The 19,357-nt window shown below is 42.5% G+C and overlaps 1 protein-coding gene across 7 annotated transcripts; it reads right to left on the bottom strand.

Moving 5' to 3' along the window:
• Window positions 1–191: 191 nt before the first annotated feature.
• On the bottom strand, window positions 192–18,487 carry LOC143331989 (sorting nexin-14-like). 7 transcript variants are annotated; one of them, XM_076749183.1, is made up of 31 exons: window positions 18,192–18,331; window positions 17,842–18,024; window positions 17,617–17,737; window positions 17,270–17,343; window positions 16,747–16,825; window positions 16,607–16,650; window positions 16,420–16,507; window positions 16,249–16,333; window positions 15,995–16,151; window positions 15,750–15,825; window positions 15,482–15,526; window positions 15,267–15,347; window positions 14,890–15,004; window positions 14,362–14,517; window positions 14,095–14,219; window positions 13,390–13,448; window positions 12,829–12,855; window positions 11,282–11,428; window positions 10,460–10,592; window positions 8,899–9,085; window positions 8,083–8,166; window positions 7,670–7,770; window positions 5,281–5,392; window positions 5,074–5,114; window positions 4,723–4,842; window positions 3,693–3,816; window positions 2,918–3,082; window positions 2,689–2,784; window positions 2,444–2,535; window positions 865–921; window positions 192–438 (listed from the first exon to the last, which is right to left on the bottom strand). In XM_076749183.1, the coding sequence occupies exons 2-31, from the start codon at window positions 17,976–17,978 to the stop codon at window positions 397–399; spliced, it is 2,970 nt and encodes a 989-aa protein (XP_076605298.1). In that variant the 5' UTR covers window positions 17,979–18,024; window positions 18,192–18,331; the 3' UTR covers window positions 192–396. The 7 variants fall into 7 exon arrangements, with proteins under 7 accessions (XP_076605298.1, XP_076605301.1, XP_076605302.1 ...); XM_076749186.1 differs by having other exon boundaries at window positions 17,842–18,444; XM_076749187.1 differs by lacking the exon at window positions 12,829–12,855 and having other exon boundaries at window positions 18,192–18,438.
• Window positions 18,488–19,357: the final 870 nt, after the last annotated feature.

The following is a 19,357-nucleotide window of genomic DNA, read 5'->3' as shown; positions in this document are numbered from 1 at the left end:
ACACTAAACTGTAACATATTGAATTTCTTTAGAAAAACACAACACAGGTGAAAGCAAAAACCTTCCAAAAATGTTCGAAGCAAACTATTTACTGTCACAAATGTTTTTGAACTCCTAAATGTTAAGCTTATACCATGACTGCAGCTGTCAGTTTGCTTTTATAGTTAAGAATAATTACACAAGGACCACTGTTATATAATTAATTTTATTTATTTTACAAAGTCAACGACACATGGAGCAGAGAGGCCTCGAGTTTCCTCCTGCTGCTGTGGCAGGTTGATACTGTACATGTGACTACATGGGATTTACAAACTTGTTAGTTTCAGGTAACAGGACCAACAAAAGTAGTGCAGGTTTGGTTAAATGCTTCGTAAGCATGTCAGCTTATTGAACACTTTACATCCATGGGGCCATCACAGAGGTCTCCTTCTGCACCTGCTGAACAAACAAAAACATAGAGTAAGCAAACAAATACATGTTCTGTGATGGATGCATTGATGTAATTGTCACGACTTAGATACAAAACAATGCATGTTAACATGACCATTAATTAGACAATGACTACATTGATTTGTGGAAATCTTATAATAAAGATATTTATAGTCTACATCAAAAAGTGCTGCATACATCTTGAACTACCTTAATGCGAGCCCTCCACTCTTTCTTTATAGCAGACTCAATCATAACACGTTAAGACATACAGCATGAAATCCTCTATAGGATCATTACAGGAACATTTTACAGCATATAATACAGAAATGATTAATTAACTAATGATTAGCTAGTGATGAAATCAATCAGTGCTTTTTCACATAATTATTATTGTGATTACAGTGATTGAAACCAATGCGAGCATCTGTTTACCTTGTTCAGCTCAGGGAAAAGTTCTTGAATGGCGATGTCCAACAGCACATACGTCAGCTGAGAGGACAAAAAGCAGGGACGAGATGAAGAGCATTAAGGCCAGTGATCTTTAAATACAAACAGTAAACACTTTTTAAAGCAAAATTCAAACGCTGAGTTGCAGGGGAATGTGACATCACATTCAAACTACACAAGCGGTCTTGGATTGTGGTTTACCATGTCCCACGGTACTCTAGCGACACTACACAGGTTGAGTGAGACTCGAGTTGCCTTTCACTAATTCATTACCTGTCACATCTTCTCTCAGGTCATTTTTTTGTCTTGACGAGATAGACGCTGCAGCAGTGAAATACAGACATGCTGGGAAAACGAAGAATGCACTCTACACGCTGTGCATGTGTGCAACCCCATTTACACCTGCTACTAAAATGGGATCTGTATCCGTTTACATCATCCGGATAATAAAAGTTCTGATCCTGCTTTTGTGTTTACACCTTGTATTTTTAATGCGTTCTTGTTCTTATTGAGATCAGATCTCTGTCCTCTAGAACAAAACCTGAACTCAAGTAATTTGAGGTGGCGGAAAATCAGCCCCAGACTCCATTAAAAAATCAAGTTATTTTATGAGTTACTGAGTTAAGGGAAACATTACAAAGTTTGTGAAACGCCATTGATAACAAATTCCTAACGATTTGACCCATCTTGTAAATTCAGCAAATGTAATGCATTAAGATATTCCTTTCTTTGTAAATACTGGGTCAGTTTGGTCAGTGTGTTGCAGTGGTGGCTGCAACACACACCCTCGCACACAGTTATTTTTCAGTGTAACAGGGGTTTAGGACCCAATCGCAGTACCACCAGAACACTTGTATCAACAAACAGTCACAGGCAGGTTAAGATCCAGGAAGCACAACATCAAATTTCAGAGTCTCTTTAAGTGTTTGGTGAAGCACACACCAAACAGCATCAGGTGAACAAAGATCCAGGAAGTGCGGGGTAAAACTCGTGGTCGGAGACAAAAGGCTGAGATGTTTACTGGGGAACAGGAGAACAGACGTGGTCAAAGGGAGGCAGATTCGGCAACAAGAGATCAGTCCAATTGTAATTGTTGAATAGTCTTGCACGGAAACAAAGAGCAGTCTGGCACTGAGTGAGTGTGGGAGAGCAGCTAGACTGATTGGGAATGAATCTTAGGTGTGCGAACAGGTGAGTGGGCAGGTGGACGTGGTGACTGGCATTGCTTTTATTTTTCACTAAGTTCAGTTCAATAATGCATCTTATGGCACTTTCATGGAACAGAGTAGATGTATAATCAGTAATTAGAGGCCTGTCTCTTTCAGCCTTCTTGCTCGCTATTTAAATTCGAACAACAATCTATTTTTTTTTTTTGTTAACTAAAAGTAAACATCTGTGTGTTGTGTACAAATAGCAGCACACTGTAGATACACACACTGTATTATACAGACACACAACACAACGCCTTTATCCCTTACATTAACACGCATTTTTCCTGATCTGGATAAGCCCAGATTGCATTCTAATACCAGGTGTGTGTGTGACTGTCATCGTGGTTGTGTACCTGTTTGTTGAGAACTGGCTGTTGCAGTCCATCGAAGAGGAGACGCACTCCTTCATACTTGGCCTCTTCTCCGATACATTTCCCCAGGAAGTCTAAAGATAAATAGCTTGTGAATTTTCCAGCCGACACACAAAACGGACCACTTGTTTTCACGTCTGCACATTCGTCTCGTGGAAAAGTGGAAACGTCGGCAGCAAGGTGGTGTGTAAATGACAAAACGCTACCTGGAGGAAGTGAATGAATACCTGGAATATAGGTCATCATCTCCTCGAATGTCTTCTTCGCCCTCCTCTGCTTGTCTTGAGCTGAGCGGGGCAGACTGCTCTCACAGAAAACTGTGTCTACAAGGGCAAAGATTAAGTACATAGTTTCACCTCATTAAATCAGCGTGTCTAAAGGAACAGTCCAACATTTTTTTTTTAACTTTTTTCCGATGACACCACTCTCTTTATCTCTGCGCTGACTGCATCATACCTCTGAGCAGGGTGATGAGTGAGACCAGCCGGTGCTCCTCGACCACCTGGTTCAGCTTGTACTGAAGGTAGTAATCTGTGTAGGCTTCCAGTGTGTTCTTGAACAGGATCCTGCCAGTCATTAGCAGGTGGTGCAGCCAGTCAGGAATGTGGAAGATGACTCGGCCTGACACCATGAAGAAGGGGAGAATGATGATGACAGAGAAAATGTGTGAGTGAATAATAGACTCTACGCCAAGGGCCCAGGGGTGGAACACCAGCCACAATTCTGCAGCAATGCCTTGTGACTGTATTGTTTTCAATACCGTCTATGTTCTGTCTACTTTTTTATTCCTTGTATTGGTGTAAAGCATGTTGTTGTTGGTGAAAGATGTTATGTAAATAAAGTTATTATCATTACTAGATTTGACCGCTCTGAACAGTATTCAAATTACTGCATAAGTTTCATAAATACGATGTGTATCTCAAATCATCATAATCATAATGCAGACGTCACACAAAGTTAATGGTATTAGTTTAGCTGCTGTACATAAAATGTTGTAGAAGACATCTGCTTTTGTTTTTGCTGTAATCAGCTATGATCATGAAATATGTAAATTGAACATTTTTTATTTCATGCTTATATTTTTTGTATTCTTTGTAAAAAAAAATGAATTTTAAGATGCTTTCTTATTTTTCAAACTGTTAAACTCTAACTAAATGCATTCAATAACAAAATGAATGTGATAAACAACAGGCTGTGATGAATATATCGCAATAAACAAGATCAAACTTACCCACATACATTAAGTAGTCATACACCCCTTCAACAGTGATCATTTCCATGAAGTAATTCTGATTGTGCCTCTTCTCGGTCATCTCAGATCGGTTGGCGTTGTTTTTGAAGAGGTCATTGAAGAGCTGGCAGAGAGGGGTTCACATCCATTTTTAAGACTGAAGTCCATTTAAGAGCACGGTTGTACATACAGTCAGATCAGATACATATGAGAGATCAAACTCATCCTTAAATCACATTCTGCCCAAGTCTGTTTGGGCTAAACAAAATAGGAACAATGTCACCACTGAAACAAAAGTCTTCATTTTAAAGAGTATGACACAAGGTTAATTGTGTTCATCCCTGCATTTTGAGGCAGTGGCACGTTTGTTCCAGGACTTCAGTGAAGCGGGCATTAATATGGCCAGAAATGGGTTAGACTGTGTTTAAACAGGTCAAGGCCTGTGAAGCCTTTCATGATCTCACCGATTCAGCCTCTGACAAGCTGTCAAGTTACATGCTCAAAGCCCCTTTTGGCCAAATAGGGGGGTAACAAAGAATTTGTGAACTATCTTTTAAAAAAGATGGGTTAAAATTTGGTGACCCAGACTGCTGCAAAAACACATCAGCGACATGACTTTTCTCAGTGTAAAAAAGACAAGAAAACGAAAATAAGCACTGGCCTTTGAAAAATCTCTCTTTACTCCCTTAAAGTCCAGTTAAACTTCCTTCCTTCCTCATCTGAAGACAGCTGAACCAATTGAGTGCATTTCAAAGCAACTTCCATTATCATAACAACAGAAACAAAATAAGCAGTTCCAACAATGATGTCTTGGCAGATGCACACCATAACTTTGCTCTGAAAGCTGTCTCTAAATCATTTGACTGGAAAGCTCGGCTGGATTGTGGCTTTTTGACCAGAAAGCAATAAAATGGCAACCCACCAGTGTAAACAACTATCAAACCAAACTTGAGCTCCAACTGTACTGAGAGGATAACATCCCTGGGGCCTAGTCTTGCAGGAAGAGACTAAAAAGACTTGAATGCCGAACCTTTTTATCATTTTCCGAGGTGGGGCTGAGGATGGTGAGCTCGGGGCGGCTGGGTTTGGGTTTGGGAGATTCACAGGAGTTGAAGAAGGACTGGATGAAAGGCTCCAGATGCTGCCCTTTCTGAAAGCACAGGACACGATCTGTTTCAATGACAGCATTTCTCTAACAGGTGTATTTGTCATACACACTTGTTTAACAGACTGCTGAAACCCACAAGTGACAGCTCAAATTCAGAGTGATGTGACGGGAAACATTTGTACTGTAGAACGGTGAGATAGAGAGAAATGGAGCATTCCCAGACCACACACACAAACACTCGCACACACACACCATTAGGAGTGCATTTCTTACCTCTTTTATCAGCTTGCTGGGAACTGACTTAATGATTTTCCCTGTGAAACATAAATACTTTATCTCAGTGATGTATTATTCTGTCACATTTTGCCTCTGAAACACAAGCCAAGGTCAGGCTGCCCAAACATTTTCACAGCGTGTTTGACATGTTCTGCTGCTCAAACATAATCCATCACACTGCGCTTTGTCACAGTCATACTGTACCCAGATTCACGTCAGGTAACATCTTGTCCAGGAACTGAGACTCCATACTATGAGGGGACAGGAAGTCGGCGAGGAGCTGACTGTTGCTCAGCTCTGGATGCTGCAGAAGTTTCTGCAAACAAGGATGGAAATTTGTTGTAAGTCATGTTCATGAGGATCTTGAACCAATGCTGGGACTATAAATACATCAGACCAGGGCTGCCCAGAGTGGGCCCCCCTTTGGTTTGGTCCACCAGATGTCTCTAGTGAATATAAATTCCTGTTTATGCTTTTATTTTTCTGATGTGAAATTGTTCTTTTAAAATACAGGATCACTGTATGATCACTTATTTTTCATAATCTGAGCACCTTGGGTCGCTCAATTAAAGGACCAGTCTGTGGGATTTAGTGACATCTAGTGGTGAGGTTGCAGTTTGCAGCCAACTGAACACCCCTCGCCCCTCCCTTTCCAGGCGCTGAGGAGAATCTGCTGGAGGAGTTCAGGTAATGTAAGACAAGACAAGGTTCTCTCTAGAGCGAGAGTTTGGTTTGTCCACTCTGGGCTGCTGTAGAAATATGGCAGACTCTACCCACTCACTGTGTAGATATAAAAAGCTCATTCTGGGGTAACCAAAGCACAACCATTCTAACCAACCAATCTAATCCAAAAACACAATTATGAATATTATATTCCATTTCTGCCAATAGATCAACCTAAATCCTACTCACTGGTCCTTTAAGCGAACAATATGTGTTTGCTTTTGGTCTGTGGCCCACAATTTACTTTCAGTCTTGGCCCTCCAAGGGAAAAGGTTTGGCCAGCCCTCTAGTAGACATTAGAAGCAACGCTGAGTAAAAGCAAGTACTGTTTATTACTCGGGTTGTTATGTGGAAACGTTCAATCACAGATGTTTTACTCATTTTGTAAAGACACGGCTTCTAGTTTTTAAGGAACCACACCTACGGTTTTATGTTTTATAGCCAGCAAACAGAGTTTATATTGTTTCTGATCACTGTTCAACAAAATATCTTTTTTTTTTTTTTAATAATTTTCAGCCTTCAAGGTAGCCTTGTCTGTCCATTAAGGCTATAAAAACCAACATGCAGAGACTTGAAACTTATTTTGAGATAGGGAGTCTATCACAGGGAATTCTTGGACTGCATTTTGGCCGTGCTAGCGGCACGACTCCAGGGAAGGCAATGCCGGCCTGTCTTAACAACTACTGGAAGGATTTCCATTAATTTTTCGACAGACATTCATGTTCCCCTCGGGATGAATTGTAATAACCATCAGGTCAGACCTTTAATTATGCAGGACTTTGGTTTATGGCCAAATTGCTCCAAAATTAAGTCCCATCAGCCTCATCAGTAACAAATCTGAACACACTAAATTAGGATGCTAAACTTGGTAGAAATTACAAGCTAAATGTTGACATTACGTTTGCATTTCAGCACCACTGTGCCACTAAAGCGCAGTCTCACAGAGCTGTTAACACAGCTATAGACTGCTTTTTTATCAGTTATCATCTTTTGGAAATGCACTTTCAAACTGGGACCATATAAAATCTTTCCTTGGTGATGCATTCAAGGCCTCTCCGGTTCCAACACATGTGGGATTTGTGAGCAAGCTGCTGAAAAATAAATAAATTCCTGAGTTATGTTACAGGAAATAAATCTCAGAGGACGAACAATGCACAGATCTTAATCACAACTGCAGAGTCTGGACTGAAAAGTAGCAGCTGCCCTCGTGACAACCAAATGAGACAGACATCATTTCTTCTCCACCGTGTTCTAACCTGTCGATGGTCCTGACATACAGCACGTTTTGTTCTTCACAATGATGTGTTCCTGGAACAAATGCTCATCCACTGAAACAGTTCCAGTGTAATCTTGATGTCTGGACACTCGAGTGCTGCCTGTTCAGCCAGATGCACCCAGTGGAAAGATTTGCCCGTAGCACTGTGTATATTCATAGGTGTGAGTACAGTCTGTGTGGGTGTGTGTGTCTGTGGGCTCTGAGCCTGGGAGAAAGTGAAATTAAGAAAAGCTATCCGCTATTTCAGACAAGAAGTAAAAGCAATATATCCCTCTCATAAGATTACTTGGGTTAGGGTGCTGCGTTCTGCTTAATAGACTTCAGAGAACATCAGCAGCTGGTTTGTATCCATACTGTTCCACTTATATATGCAGAAGACGAGAGTTTGACATTTGAACTGACCACTGCATTTACTGGACAAACATATGAGTCCACTTTCATTGTACAGAGATTGAATCCACAGCTGTGTGTTTGAATAATCTTCATCTCTCTGCAGAGGAACATTACATAATCAGAGGTTTCATGTTAGGTCCAGGGTCATCTGGAGACCCATCAAACTGTATCGAATATACGTGTTCAGAGTCAAACATCTACCTGAAGATACTCCTGGAACTCCTCCCGCTTCGATGTGAGGAACTCATAATTCTTGGGCCCGATAATTCTTTTTGAAGGTAACTGCGCATCTGGGAAGGAACCTACAGAGAGTGTAAGATTTCACAGAGGGGATCGCTGAGAAAATCATTCAAAGGAGAAGCTTTCACTTACTTGGACAGGAAAATAACTGTAGAGTAGTTTCCAGTATGAATCCCTGAGTGATGCAACATGGCTATTAAACTTCTTTGACTCCTAAAATTAAGGTCCACTTGGAAGTAATGTTCTGTGAACCTTCTGGCATCCATGAGAACATTTTTTGGTGATTAATTCCTTCTTTTCGGCAGAGAATGAAAAAAAGAACGGTACACAGGCCCTCTAGTGCAAACAAGAGCGACAATCTGCAGAAACCTTACCATGAAATTCAGTGAGCTTTGACTCGAGGACGTAGAACTCCAGATATCTTCTGTACACAGACCAGTGCTCAGTCTCATGTCCCACTACAGACACACACAAACAGGGAAAACATACAGGAAGTTCAATAAGTTAGATCTGCTCTCAGTTGGCATCACTACCATCTGAGGGAACAAAGCATTCTGGCAGCGGCAACAGGAAGTCAAGGTAACTGTTTCAAGTTCAGCCTCCATATTCCTGTTATGTAACTGTCAGTAAGCTGCAGACATGATGCTCATATCAGCCAACTTCCTGGAGCTACTCGATGAATTCTCATACCAAAGACCCCAAACATTTTGGGACAAGTGATTAGTCTTTTTAGCCGTTAGTTAGATGAAAAGATTGATACCACTCCCATGTCTGTATGGTAAATATGAAGCTCTAGCAAGCAGCTGGTTAGCTTAGCTTAGCATGAAGACTAGGGAAACAGCAAGCGTCACTTCCTGAGTCTGGTCATCACCATGAGGAAACCATAGGAGCTTTTACACTTCATACTTTATACAAATCAAACATGATACAAGTAAATTAAAGATGCAGGTCTCTATGCAGGTAGGTCTATACAAAAGTAACTGGTCTAGCTGTTTGAATGAATGTTAAAGTCTTTTTCCAAACTTTACTTTTGATTTCTGCTTAGACTTTTAACATTATCGGTCAAAGTTTTACTCTGAATGCAAAACTCTACCCTACAGAAAAGGACACTGCAGCTCAGTCTGTAACTGCAGAGTGACCTCTCTCAGATGACAGTAAGCGAGACAGAAGGACGGCCTGCTGAGTCTCACCTGCCTTCCGGTCGTTGCGCTCTACATCGATACAGAACACAGGAATCCTCTCCCTCTTCACATCGTCGTCATAGAAATCAATGTAAGGGATGGTGATGTTCCAGGCTGAGAGGTTCCGGGGGGTGCTGGGGGTGGAGGCTGCCTCCATGGGGGAGTCATCCTCCAGCACCATCATCGCTTCCTCCACCTTGAATGGGAGGAAATGAGAGAGGTTCAGGTCGAGTAAAGTGAGCATCTTCTGAAGAAAGAGGTCATGGTCGAAACTCAAAATGCGGATTTTTTTGACTGTTTTTTGTACCAGGCTGTTTATTTCTGCTGTAAAGTTTAATAAGAGGATCTATGGGGATTGACTTGCTTTGGAGCCAGAATCAAGTGTCGTCTGCGTTAGCTTCATTTTGCAGCCAAGGAGGTTGCTGATTGAGGAAATCATTGAATAAATTCTCTTTGTACTGTTTTCCATTAAGCATATGTCAAAAAGGATTAGCAAATTACCCCATTCTGTTTTATTTGTTTTACACACCGCCCCAACTTTTATGGAATCAGGGCTGCACAGTGTCCGCCAATCAAATTTACTGTGAAGGAAATGAGTCTTTATGGCCAGCATGATCTGCTTAAACTAAGCACAGAAAGGGGAATTAAAACAATGCTTCCAGACAATCAGCAGGTCCTGTTTTACTGCACCAGCTGGAAGTTGGACGAAAAGTTATTATATCTGTACTTGTAATCCCAAACAGCATTTTCATTTGCTGTGAAAAAGAAGTCATAAATTTAGAACTGTAATCACTAAACACACTGTTACAGTGCTCTCAATTAAAACCACTGCCCTGATCTCACATGTGTTTTCAAAGGGAAACACTTGTTCTTTGAACCCAACAAAACTTTCTGGCGCTTGAGCATATGAACTCCTGCTGCACACACATGCACAGCTAAAACTAACAAAACCTTTTTTTCATTCATTTTCCATTTGATGTAACTGCACAGCCCTAAAAAATGGATTTTAATATTAGACTGAACATAAGTGATAAAGTCTCAATGGAGCTCCGGACAACTGGATATACTGTACCTGATTATGTTAAAACAGTGTACAGAAAAACGTTTTGTCAAACGAGCAACAAAGATTAACAAAATTCAGGGAGGCAGTGGGAATGTTTAAGGTTAACAGGTTCCTCAGAAAAGCACAATCTCTTTCTGGAATCATGTGAGTTTCTTAGGAGGCAAGACAGCAGTGATCCAAGACTGAAACCTGAGATACCATCCAAACTGAAAATGCTGGAGTTGACACGTGGGAAGCAGATCTGATGAACGGTGTGGCTTTCTTTAATCTACTCACCATCGCCCTCAAGTGGTAACTACAGCGACCATGTGGAGGAGGGCTTCAGCTTCAGTCAATTTTACTTTTTGCAGAAACTTAATTTTGAAGTTCTGAGTCAGAGTGTAGAATGAGGACCACACTGAGGACTAAATCTAGACAGTACAGGAAACTACTGCTCTGTTAGCATTATAACAAACACTGTAAATCACCTTGAAATGAGTGTTTGGAATATTTTCAGATCAGCCTCACCATGTCGTCCTCTCCCTCCACCAGCCCATAGGATGGCAGCATGGCTCCCTCCATGGTTGTGCTCTTGAACACTCCTTTGATCTTACTGCCAATGCGACTGATCCCGAAGGACTCGCCCCTCTTTGACGTGTTCCTGAAGGCCAGACAGGGAGATTATTAGACAATGCGCGATGGAGGAGACGCGCATGGCTTCAGCAAAGCGCATGCAGCCTGAGAGAAGGGACACAGACGGAGCCATAGAGGAGAGGACGGGAAGCAAGGAGCAGCGGACTGAGCACCAGTATCATGACAGTACAATGGGGAGAAAAAGCTAATGTAGCCAAACCCACATCACAGCCATCTCACAATGAAATGCCTGGGTTCTTGTTCGAAGGCCAAAAGCAAACACAGCACGCAGTATTGAGCAGTGATTTCATGAACAGATGTCTAGTTTGAAGGGGATCACAAATTTTAATGAGCGCAAAAATGTTGTATGATCAGTTACCAGCCAACCAGAACAGGCATAAAACATCAAGGGTGCTCTGTGTGAGTGCCTGTTAGAGTAGGTGAAATAAAAAGCGCCATATGACACAGGGCGATACACCCAATACAGGAGAAACTGAACATTGAAAAGTCACTGCATTGTCAAAAACAACAGACGAGTCTTTAGCCTAAACAACACAACAAAGTCGGAGGAGGGACACATGACAAATAAAAAGAGGATCCCATGCATCGGTCCCACCATGCAGGCGTCTGGTTGGGACTGGGGTCACGTAGGGGGGAAAGTGGACAGCATGACATCACACTGAGCGACCTGTGGCACACGGATGGACCCTGACTTACTTGGGTGATGAGTGGCGGTGGGATAGCGAGCCGTATGGGAAGGTTGTGAACGTGGACTGGGCATGAAGGGAGTTAAAAGATGCAGGTGAAGAGCTGCCAGAGGCGGTGAACAGTGAGGATGGGGACTCGGGGCTCCAGTCCCAGGAACTATAAGCAGAACAGGGTCACGTCCCCATGGGCAAGAGGAGGGAGAGGATCGTGGATCATACCAGGGCAGGCAGAATGGTGGTTACAGAATCAGAGTGGACATACAGTCACAGACGCAGCACGGTGGAGGCATTACACAGATGGAGTAAAGGGCGGACAGACGGGCAGAGTGGAAGGGGGGTTACTGAACTGCAGACATGGAGGGAGCTGAGGCTCGAAGTCAGTCAGTGTTTAGGAAATGGAGTGCCAGTAAGAGCCATTATCTGCGATCACTTCTGTCTCCTCTGAGAGGCACGATTCATGCTGCTTTGAAAACTGCCTTGATTGTTTTCTTAACCAGAAACTGAAACAAGGTCCTTCCTGAAGTTCTCCTGATGTTTGATTTTGGAATTTTTGAGGTGGGCAAACCAAAGTTTCAAAAATGTAACGAGAAAATCATTAAAAAACAGAGCTTAAACCTTCCAAAACTACAACACCGATACCGAAAAAGTTGGGACGCTGCGTAAAACTTAAATAAAAACAGAATGCAAGCATTTGCAAACAAACTGTTGACCGACAACAGTTTCATGAAGTGTTTCTGAGTCCATGAAGTAACATTGTTTATACATTTATGTGTTCACAAAGTGGTGAACCTCGCTCCATCCTTGCTTGGGAAAGGATGTGGGATCATGATACTGTCAAGTATAAGTGCTGTATGTGAGTTATCTAGAATCAATCATGATGCTATCACCTGTTATCAGTGAACCTGTTTACCTGTGGAATGTCCCAAACAGATGTTTTTGGAGCATTCCACATCTTTCCCAGTCTTTGGTTGCTCCTGTCCCAACTTGTTTGAAATGTGTTGCTGCATCAAATTCAGAATAAGCAGATATTTACAAAAATCAATGAAGCTGATGAAGCAAAACATTAAATTCATTGTCTTTGTGCTGTTTTTAATTGAGCACACGACAAAAAGGATTAGCAAATGATCACATCTGGTTTTATTTACGTATTTCACATCGTCCCAGCTTTTTTGGAATCATAGTTGTGAGACTTTATGTTGCATGTGTTCAGCAGCACGATTCTTGATTAGCTTGATTAACATATGATTATTGATGACTCATGCTATGATTAACACAATTAGCTGATTACGGTCACTTTTCTCAATCTTCTCTCATTTGCCTTTACGGCACAGGCACCAAATAAAACACGTATTATTCTGTATCATTATCACATTATCAGCTAGTGCCCATTGAACTGACGCCCTGATTGCAGTGCGCCCGGAGCACAGCGAATCTGTTCAGAAAAGGCAGCACGTGTTCCTCTGTAGACCAGTCAAGACGTGTCGTTTGCATCTTGCGTGCAGCAGCACTGCTCAGCCAGCCACTGGTTTGATCAGCACACTGATGCCTTATACTCACCGAATGTCATCCAAACTGAGGCTATTTCTGGAACAATATGCACAAGGAGTTAGTGGCAGGGCCCCATGGCCGCATACACACCACACCCCGTGACAGAAACATGACAGACGATCACTGGGCTCACTCCACTTCTAAATTAAGTTTCCTTATACTGCAAAAAAAATCCTCTTGTTGTTCCTTTAAAGTGTATTAATTAAACTGTAATTAATTAAACAGAACATTAAGTGAATTCATATTTATATTTGATATATCTGGCACATACTATATTCTGCCTTATAACTGCACTTCCTATTGGGATACAGAGGGTGGTGAACATTAAAAAAAGTGAAATAACCTAACAGTGAAATTCAGAAGGATTAAGGGAACCTGGGTTGCATGTGAGTGCAGACACAGCAATCAATATTCACACTGTGTTTTACTTGCTTTCTATGTCTAGATGATCAAAAGTCAGCTGTGCCTTCTGTCAAATACTAACTGATAAATCAATATACTGGTAAACATTATGGGTCAAGCTTTTATTTTCTTGCACACAAACAAAACAACAGGCAAAGTGAAACCTACCTGCTCATCCTGGAATTCCTGGCAGGGGACTCGGCCCCTCTCAGAAGCTGGCGGAAGTACTGAAGAATGGCATGGGAAGAGCAGATAAAGGTTTGTAAATTTCAGGTCCATCAAACACAGCATGAGCAAAATTCTGGCCAAGTATGAAGGCGACAGAAAGCACATCTCTGCATCAATCAAGTGGCCTCTTTATGCCTTAATAATAATCATGACTGCACTGTTTATTGTGGAGCAGGAACAGGAGCGGCAGCAAAATATCAAATAATATCATTATTTTCCCAGCACACTATTCATGCAGGGCAGTGGCCTGCTGTGGACAATGGCTGAGCATTGGTCCACCCAGCTGTATTCAATGAAACGGCCTCTGAGGGGTGAAATTCGGCTTGGCAGCTTGGCATAAGGCCAGCGTCGGCTCATTGGCCAGTTGCGCGTCTGGTATTGATGACACGGCCGATAGTGGTTGGTGGCTGAGAGATCGGAAGAGGATAGCGTAAGGGAGTCAATAGATTCCAATCCGTCTCTAATTCCAGCATTTGGCAGATATAGTTTTGCTGTGGAGGACTTTATTTAGAGATCAGAGCATGACAGACAGATGCAATAAAGATATGAAAGCAGTGATTCCAAATTTAAGCTGAGCCTCAGGCATGTGCTGTCAGGCTGGGTGACAGTGAGTTGAGTGATTTATTTCATGGTGTAGACGCTAACCTCATCACTGTGGCAAAACATGGGGGTGAAAACATTCTCCAAGAGGGACAGGACGTGCTCGTACGCTTCAAACAAACACCTCATGGTCTGCAGTTTCACCACCTCTGGATACGGGCCCTCTGCAACTGGGAAGTTAAACAAGAAGCACACACATGTTAAAAGTAAACATGTACAATGCAACCCTGATTCCAAAAAAGCTGGGCAGCTGTGTCAACCATAGATAAATCAGAATGCAATCATGATTCTGGGAAGATCCCTGTCACATACTGTTGCGTATTTCTTCCACTATGAAGGGGTCGAAGCGGATCTTGTCAACGCTCTCGTCCAAACAGTAGGTCTCGTAGATCTTCTTCACCTCCTCGTGAAGCATCATCTTCTCCGAGTCGGACAGCTCTGGGCACAGTATCCGATCATTGAATTCCTCTGAGAAGTTAAAAAAAAAGTCAGACATCTCAGTCTCATTGTGTCAGGACCTTTATGAAAGCATCACTGTGGCGTCCATGAGTGTCAAGATTATGGAATTTACCTACAGTGAGTTTGCTGATGATTTCAGACTGACTGTGTGTGTGGCTCAGAAACAGGCTAAAGTAGGGGTGCTTCTAAGTAAACAGTTGGCATTACAGCTACTACAATTTAAAAGTAACTAAGGCAAAAAATGAGAAATAAGAAAATTACTTTTCCTTAATTTTAAAATTTTGAAGAGCATTTAGTGTTTGAAATGTACAATTTTAAACCTGGATTTCATGTTAAAACAGTATCTTTCAAAGACGTCTGAGAGCTTCGGGACACGCTTACCGACTGAAAGGCAGAACTGGAGCACGTGGACTGCCCCTTCTTGCTTCAGGAAGTTCATGAAACGGAAGAGAAGGTCTTGTTGTTCTCTGATTTCCTTCAACTCCAGCTTCAGCACCTGATAAGGAATCACAGTTAACAAAGGAAGTGATCTTTAAACAGTTCAAAGATATGTTCTTCCAACTTCTTGTTAGGCTTGCTGAGACCTGATATAGAGGGCAAAAACACTGAGTCTGCATATTGTGATTACGAAATATAATGATGTTATTACATACAGCATCTGGTGGCTTGTCAGGGGTGGTGTATTTTGATTTGACAAGAGGTCGATCTGTACAAATCAGTGCATTACTACATCCCCTTGGATCAGAGGAAACACTTACAGAGGGCTTTTTGTTCCGAGTATCAGAGTATTTCTGCAGGAAAGGAACCAACGTTGAAGTGGGCTCTGTGGCTTCTTCAGGCTGAAGGGACAGAAGTAGACAGAAGACATATTTATCTTGTTTACCCATGAATTACACACACTCTGCAGCAGTGTGTTTGAACACACAGAATGTAAGTGGAACTGGCTGTGCACATCAGTTCAGCGTGTACTTACAGGGGAGTTGTCGATGAATATCAAAAGTAAATGATTGACAGTGTCCTGAAAGAAAAACACAGCAGGCACTGAGCTCCCAAAACTCACGTACAACACTGTAAGTACTTGTGATCTGAAAAAGACACATCTTCGTCCTCAATGCATGATTGCATGATTGACATGCTTACTAAATACAAATCAAATCTAGTCTCAGACTGTATCAGCAGAAGGTTTGAAGTGACAGCAGCTTTGGATTCAGAAAACTGGCCCTTAATGTGTCTACACTCACAGGATCAGCCAAGTAGTCCATTGAAGGAAGGAAGACAGAGCCAGCCAAGACTTCTCTTATCAGGAGAGAAAGAGATCTGAGAGGAGCCAAGAGATAAGGCAGCAGGAAATAAGAAAATGAGAGAGTAAAGCGCAATCCTTATCTACGTCTTCTGTATAGTGTCAGTGCTGTTAGACTTTGTCCTTGGGGGACACTGGTGCTGTGATGCTTGGTGACAGCCCTTTGATGAGGAAGAAGTGGGTTACCTGCAGTCTGTAGCCTTGGGTGGCAGGATGTAAGGGAAGAGCATCTCAGTCAGCTTCCTGAGGTAGAGGAGCTCATCTCTGCGACTGCGAAGGGCGACATGGAGCTCAGGACCGTACTCCTCCAGGGCAGCTTGCTGAAGATGCTCTGTGTTCTTTACTGCAGAGGAGAGAAAGAGAGCAGAGAGGTGTGTTGCTTTGCTAAGATGTTAGGGTGAACACAAAGAAAAGACTGAAAAGTGTGTGATGAGCAATACCTTTCTGTCTTGCTTTGCTAATTATTTCAATGTGCTTCATGGAAACTTTTAGAAGTTTCCGTGTGATGAGGGATGCCACATCCACCTGAGAGACAGAGAGAGAGAGAAAAATTTTAATGCTCAGTCAATCAGCATCCCAAGACTTTAACTCCACACAGTCTAATCTGTCACCTTCTGTGTTCGGCGGACCAACACAGCCGCAAAGAAGCGCAAAGTCACCCTCAGCTCGTCCACAAACGCCTCATCGTCCGTGATGTCCCTGAAAAGAAACACTGTACAGTCACTTCTGTCACTATAATGCATTATACTGCCTCATTTTATATTATGGTGTGCATAAAATACAGAAAACATGATTTACCTATACCAAGGATACACAAAATTTTCCAGAACCAGCTCCAGAATCTTAAAAAAATAAAACAGAACTGTATCATGATACAACTTGCTCCATTCATTTAATAATACTCTTTTAAAAAATTGTTCAGTCCGTGCATGTAGTACCTCTGAAAGGGAAGCATCCACCTTGGATGGAACTTTCAGGTCAAGCCACGGTTGATAGTTTTCCAGTAATAAAGTTGGTCTATCAATAAATTGAAAAAAGCAAAACAAAAATCCCATTACTCCTAAAGGAAAGCGTCGTAATCCTTTCTGACCACTAGAGGTCAGTGTGCTTTCCATAACTCCATGATAAACAACAGCATACAATTAAGCACATTTAATGCATATTGACAAAGCAGATGCAATAAGATTAAGGGATAATTACGTAAGGAGTCTCTCATTGATTAATCCAGACAACTCTCTTTCGGTTTACCATGCAGTTTGTTTCCAAATCTATCACTTTGTTTGATTTCTGTCTTTTACTAACACAAGTAAACACAGGATATGCAGCAGCATTGTTATATACACAGGTCTATGGCTTGCCCTCTTATGTCTGTGGGCATTAAGAGTTAACCTTGTCAGCAAAAATATGTTTGACTTAAATGACCAGGGCACAATACAGCCAAAATATAACCAGGTATCTCACCTGTGCCTTTTGCATTTGATTTTTCCACAAACGGCACAGCTGTGGCCCAGTGGAAACAGCTCCTGTTGGTATGACTGCAAGACAAGTTAACATGCTGTAGCCATCATTCACTACAGCTGCAAAAGTGCCTTCATCACAGCATCACATTACTGTCATAGAGGTGGGAAACAGTAGATATCACTATAATATCATGAGTGTTAACATGCAGTAAAGATTTGGTTTCTGCAGAAATCACGAGATATGTAAAAGCATCAAAAGACGCATCAAAGGTGTTGTCAAATGTTGTGATGAAGGCGCAAAGTTTTAGGATCAGACAACTGTTCAGTAATACGTGTGCTCTGACCTACCTTGGTCTTTGGTTTGATGGAGACAAAGATATTGGGTAGCAGAGACTCGGGTCCCAAAGAGCAGTAGAAAGTGACGACCCCAGCCAGGAAGGACCAAAACACCATTATAATGTGTATATATCTGTCAAAACAGAGGACGCATAGTGCTGTTAGCCGAGTGAACACATTTAGCATGTCAGGGGGCTCGATGAGGGTGTCAGGGATGCACTGATGCACTGTACTCACCTGTTTAAGAGCACAGTGGACATCAGCAGGACCAGCAGCAGAAAGCAGAAGACTGGATACTGTCGGCCCAGCTCTCTGAAGCGGTCTAGCTTCATCCTGCGTCTTATTTTCTGCAGACAAGCCCTGATGCATCCCATCTTCGTCGCTTCGGGAGCCTGTTCGCATGTAGCCTATTGCATATTACTGCAAAATAAAGAAGACACCACCGAGCGACTGTCCAAAAATAACCAAGGGTGACAGGCAGCGGCACGTAACAGCGTCAACTCAAAATCGGGTAATGTTATGCTGCTTCTCTGCTTCACACACCAAGCAGGTTGCGATGATTTCTATGTATCCACTCTAGCACTTACTGTAAGTGAACGGTGGATGTTGTGGGCCATTATTTCACTGTAGTCCGGCAGCGACACCGTCATGAAATGTGCAGAATAAACACGCAGGCTGCCTTGTTTGCAGGATCAGAGCAGGAGAGGCGAGGTGCCGTACACAGCTGTAAACCGCCGCAGGATTAGAGGTAATTACGCAGCATCATCTGTGTATAGACTGGCCCAAAACTCTGACCGTGTGCGGCTAATGGCTGCGGTGCTCCAGCTGTCAGTTGTGCCCGCTGAGGGGCGACGGTTGCTGCCCGGTTGTCAACGCTGGAGACGCGTGATGTCACCTCCGCTGTGCTCACAGCAGCGGGTCGGAACACGAACACGCCGGCTAGTAGCTGACGGTGAAAGAAGTAGCTTTATCAGCTACATGCTCCCTCAAATAAATAATAAATTACACGAGGTGTCCCGGTTTAAGAGACAGCGGCGAGGTGGGAGTGGCGCCCCTCCGCCATTAATATTCTCCTAAATAACGGCTTCAAAGTGGACTAGTGTTAATAGTAGTTCATAGGCGTTAATATCACTTTATAGTCAATGACTCACCACAATAAATTTACCCAGGAAAACCACAAACGGAACATGAGAATCGGTTTTACGTTTCTTGGCTAGCTAACATGAACAGAACCTTACTGTTAGCTTAACCGCCAGTTAATGAGTTCCGTTGAGGCAGCGACCGCAGCTTGAACCAGAAGTGATGAGTCACCGCGGAGCGGGACTGACCGAACAGCGGGCGGCCAGCCACCGCCACAGAAACAGACTGTATTCCAATTATTTAAGCCTAAAATAGCACTATAGACCTGTTGTAAGACAAACACTCAAACCATCGTCTGTTTGGGAGTGTACGGTGGCCCAGCTGTAACAGTGAAGGAAATCAAAGTCCTCGCAGGCCCACGTTGCTCTCCACTCCATGAATGAAGGTTCATACATTTGATGGTCCTGGCTGTCCTGTGCACAACCACATCTCCTGACTCAAGCTAAAGTTGGATCTTGATTCACCTACATCGCATTTGTGTCCTCATAGGTCCTCTGAATACACAATTTTAAGTGTCCTGACTGGAAAAGCGCAGGTGTAATAATGATACTCAATGTAGTTTTCAGTTTTAAAGCCCCAGTATTGTGCATTGTGGCTGACTGGCAATTGTTAA

Source organism: Chaetodon auriga, chromosome 14 (assembly GCF_051107435.1).
Source record: "Chaetodon auriga isolate fChaAug3 chromosome 14, fChaAug3.hap1, whole genome shotgun sequence".
NCBI classification, from domain to species: Eukaryota; Metazoa; Chordata; class Actinopteri; order Chaetodontiformes; family Chaetodontidae; genus Chaetodon; species Chaetodon auriga.
Note: the sequence above shows the minus strand (reverse complement) of the source record. Positions and strands in the feature narration are given on the sequence as shown.

Coding starts and splice junctions, on each gene's coding strand:
- LOC143331989 (XM_076749186.1), bottom strand. CDS start 17,978: ATGGGATGCATCAGGGCTTGTCTGCAGAAAATAAGACGCAGGATGAAG. Junction 14,518..14,889: donor CCAGTTCTGCCTTTCAGTCG/GTAAGCGTGTCC, acceptor TTAACTTCTCAG/AGGAATTCAATGATCGGATA. Junction 10,593..11,281: donor CACCGCCACTCATCACCCAA/GTAAGTCAGGGT, acceptor TCTGGCCTTCAG/GAACACGTCAAAGAGGGGCG.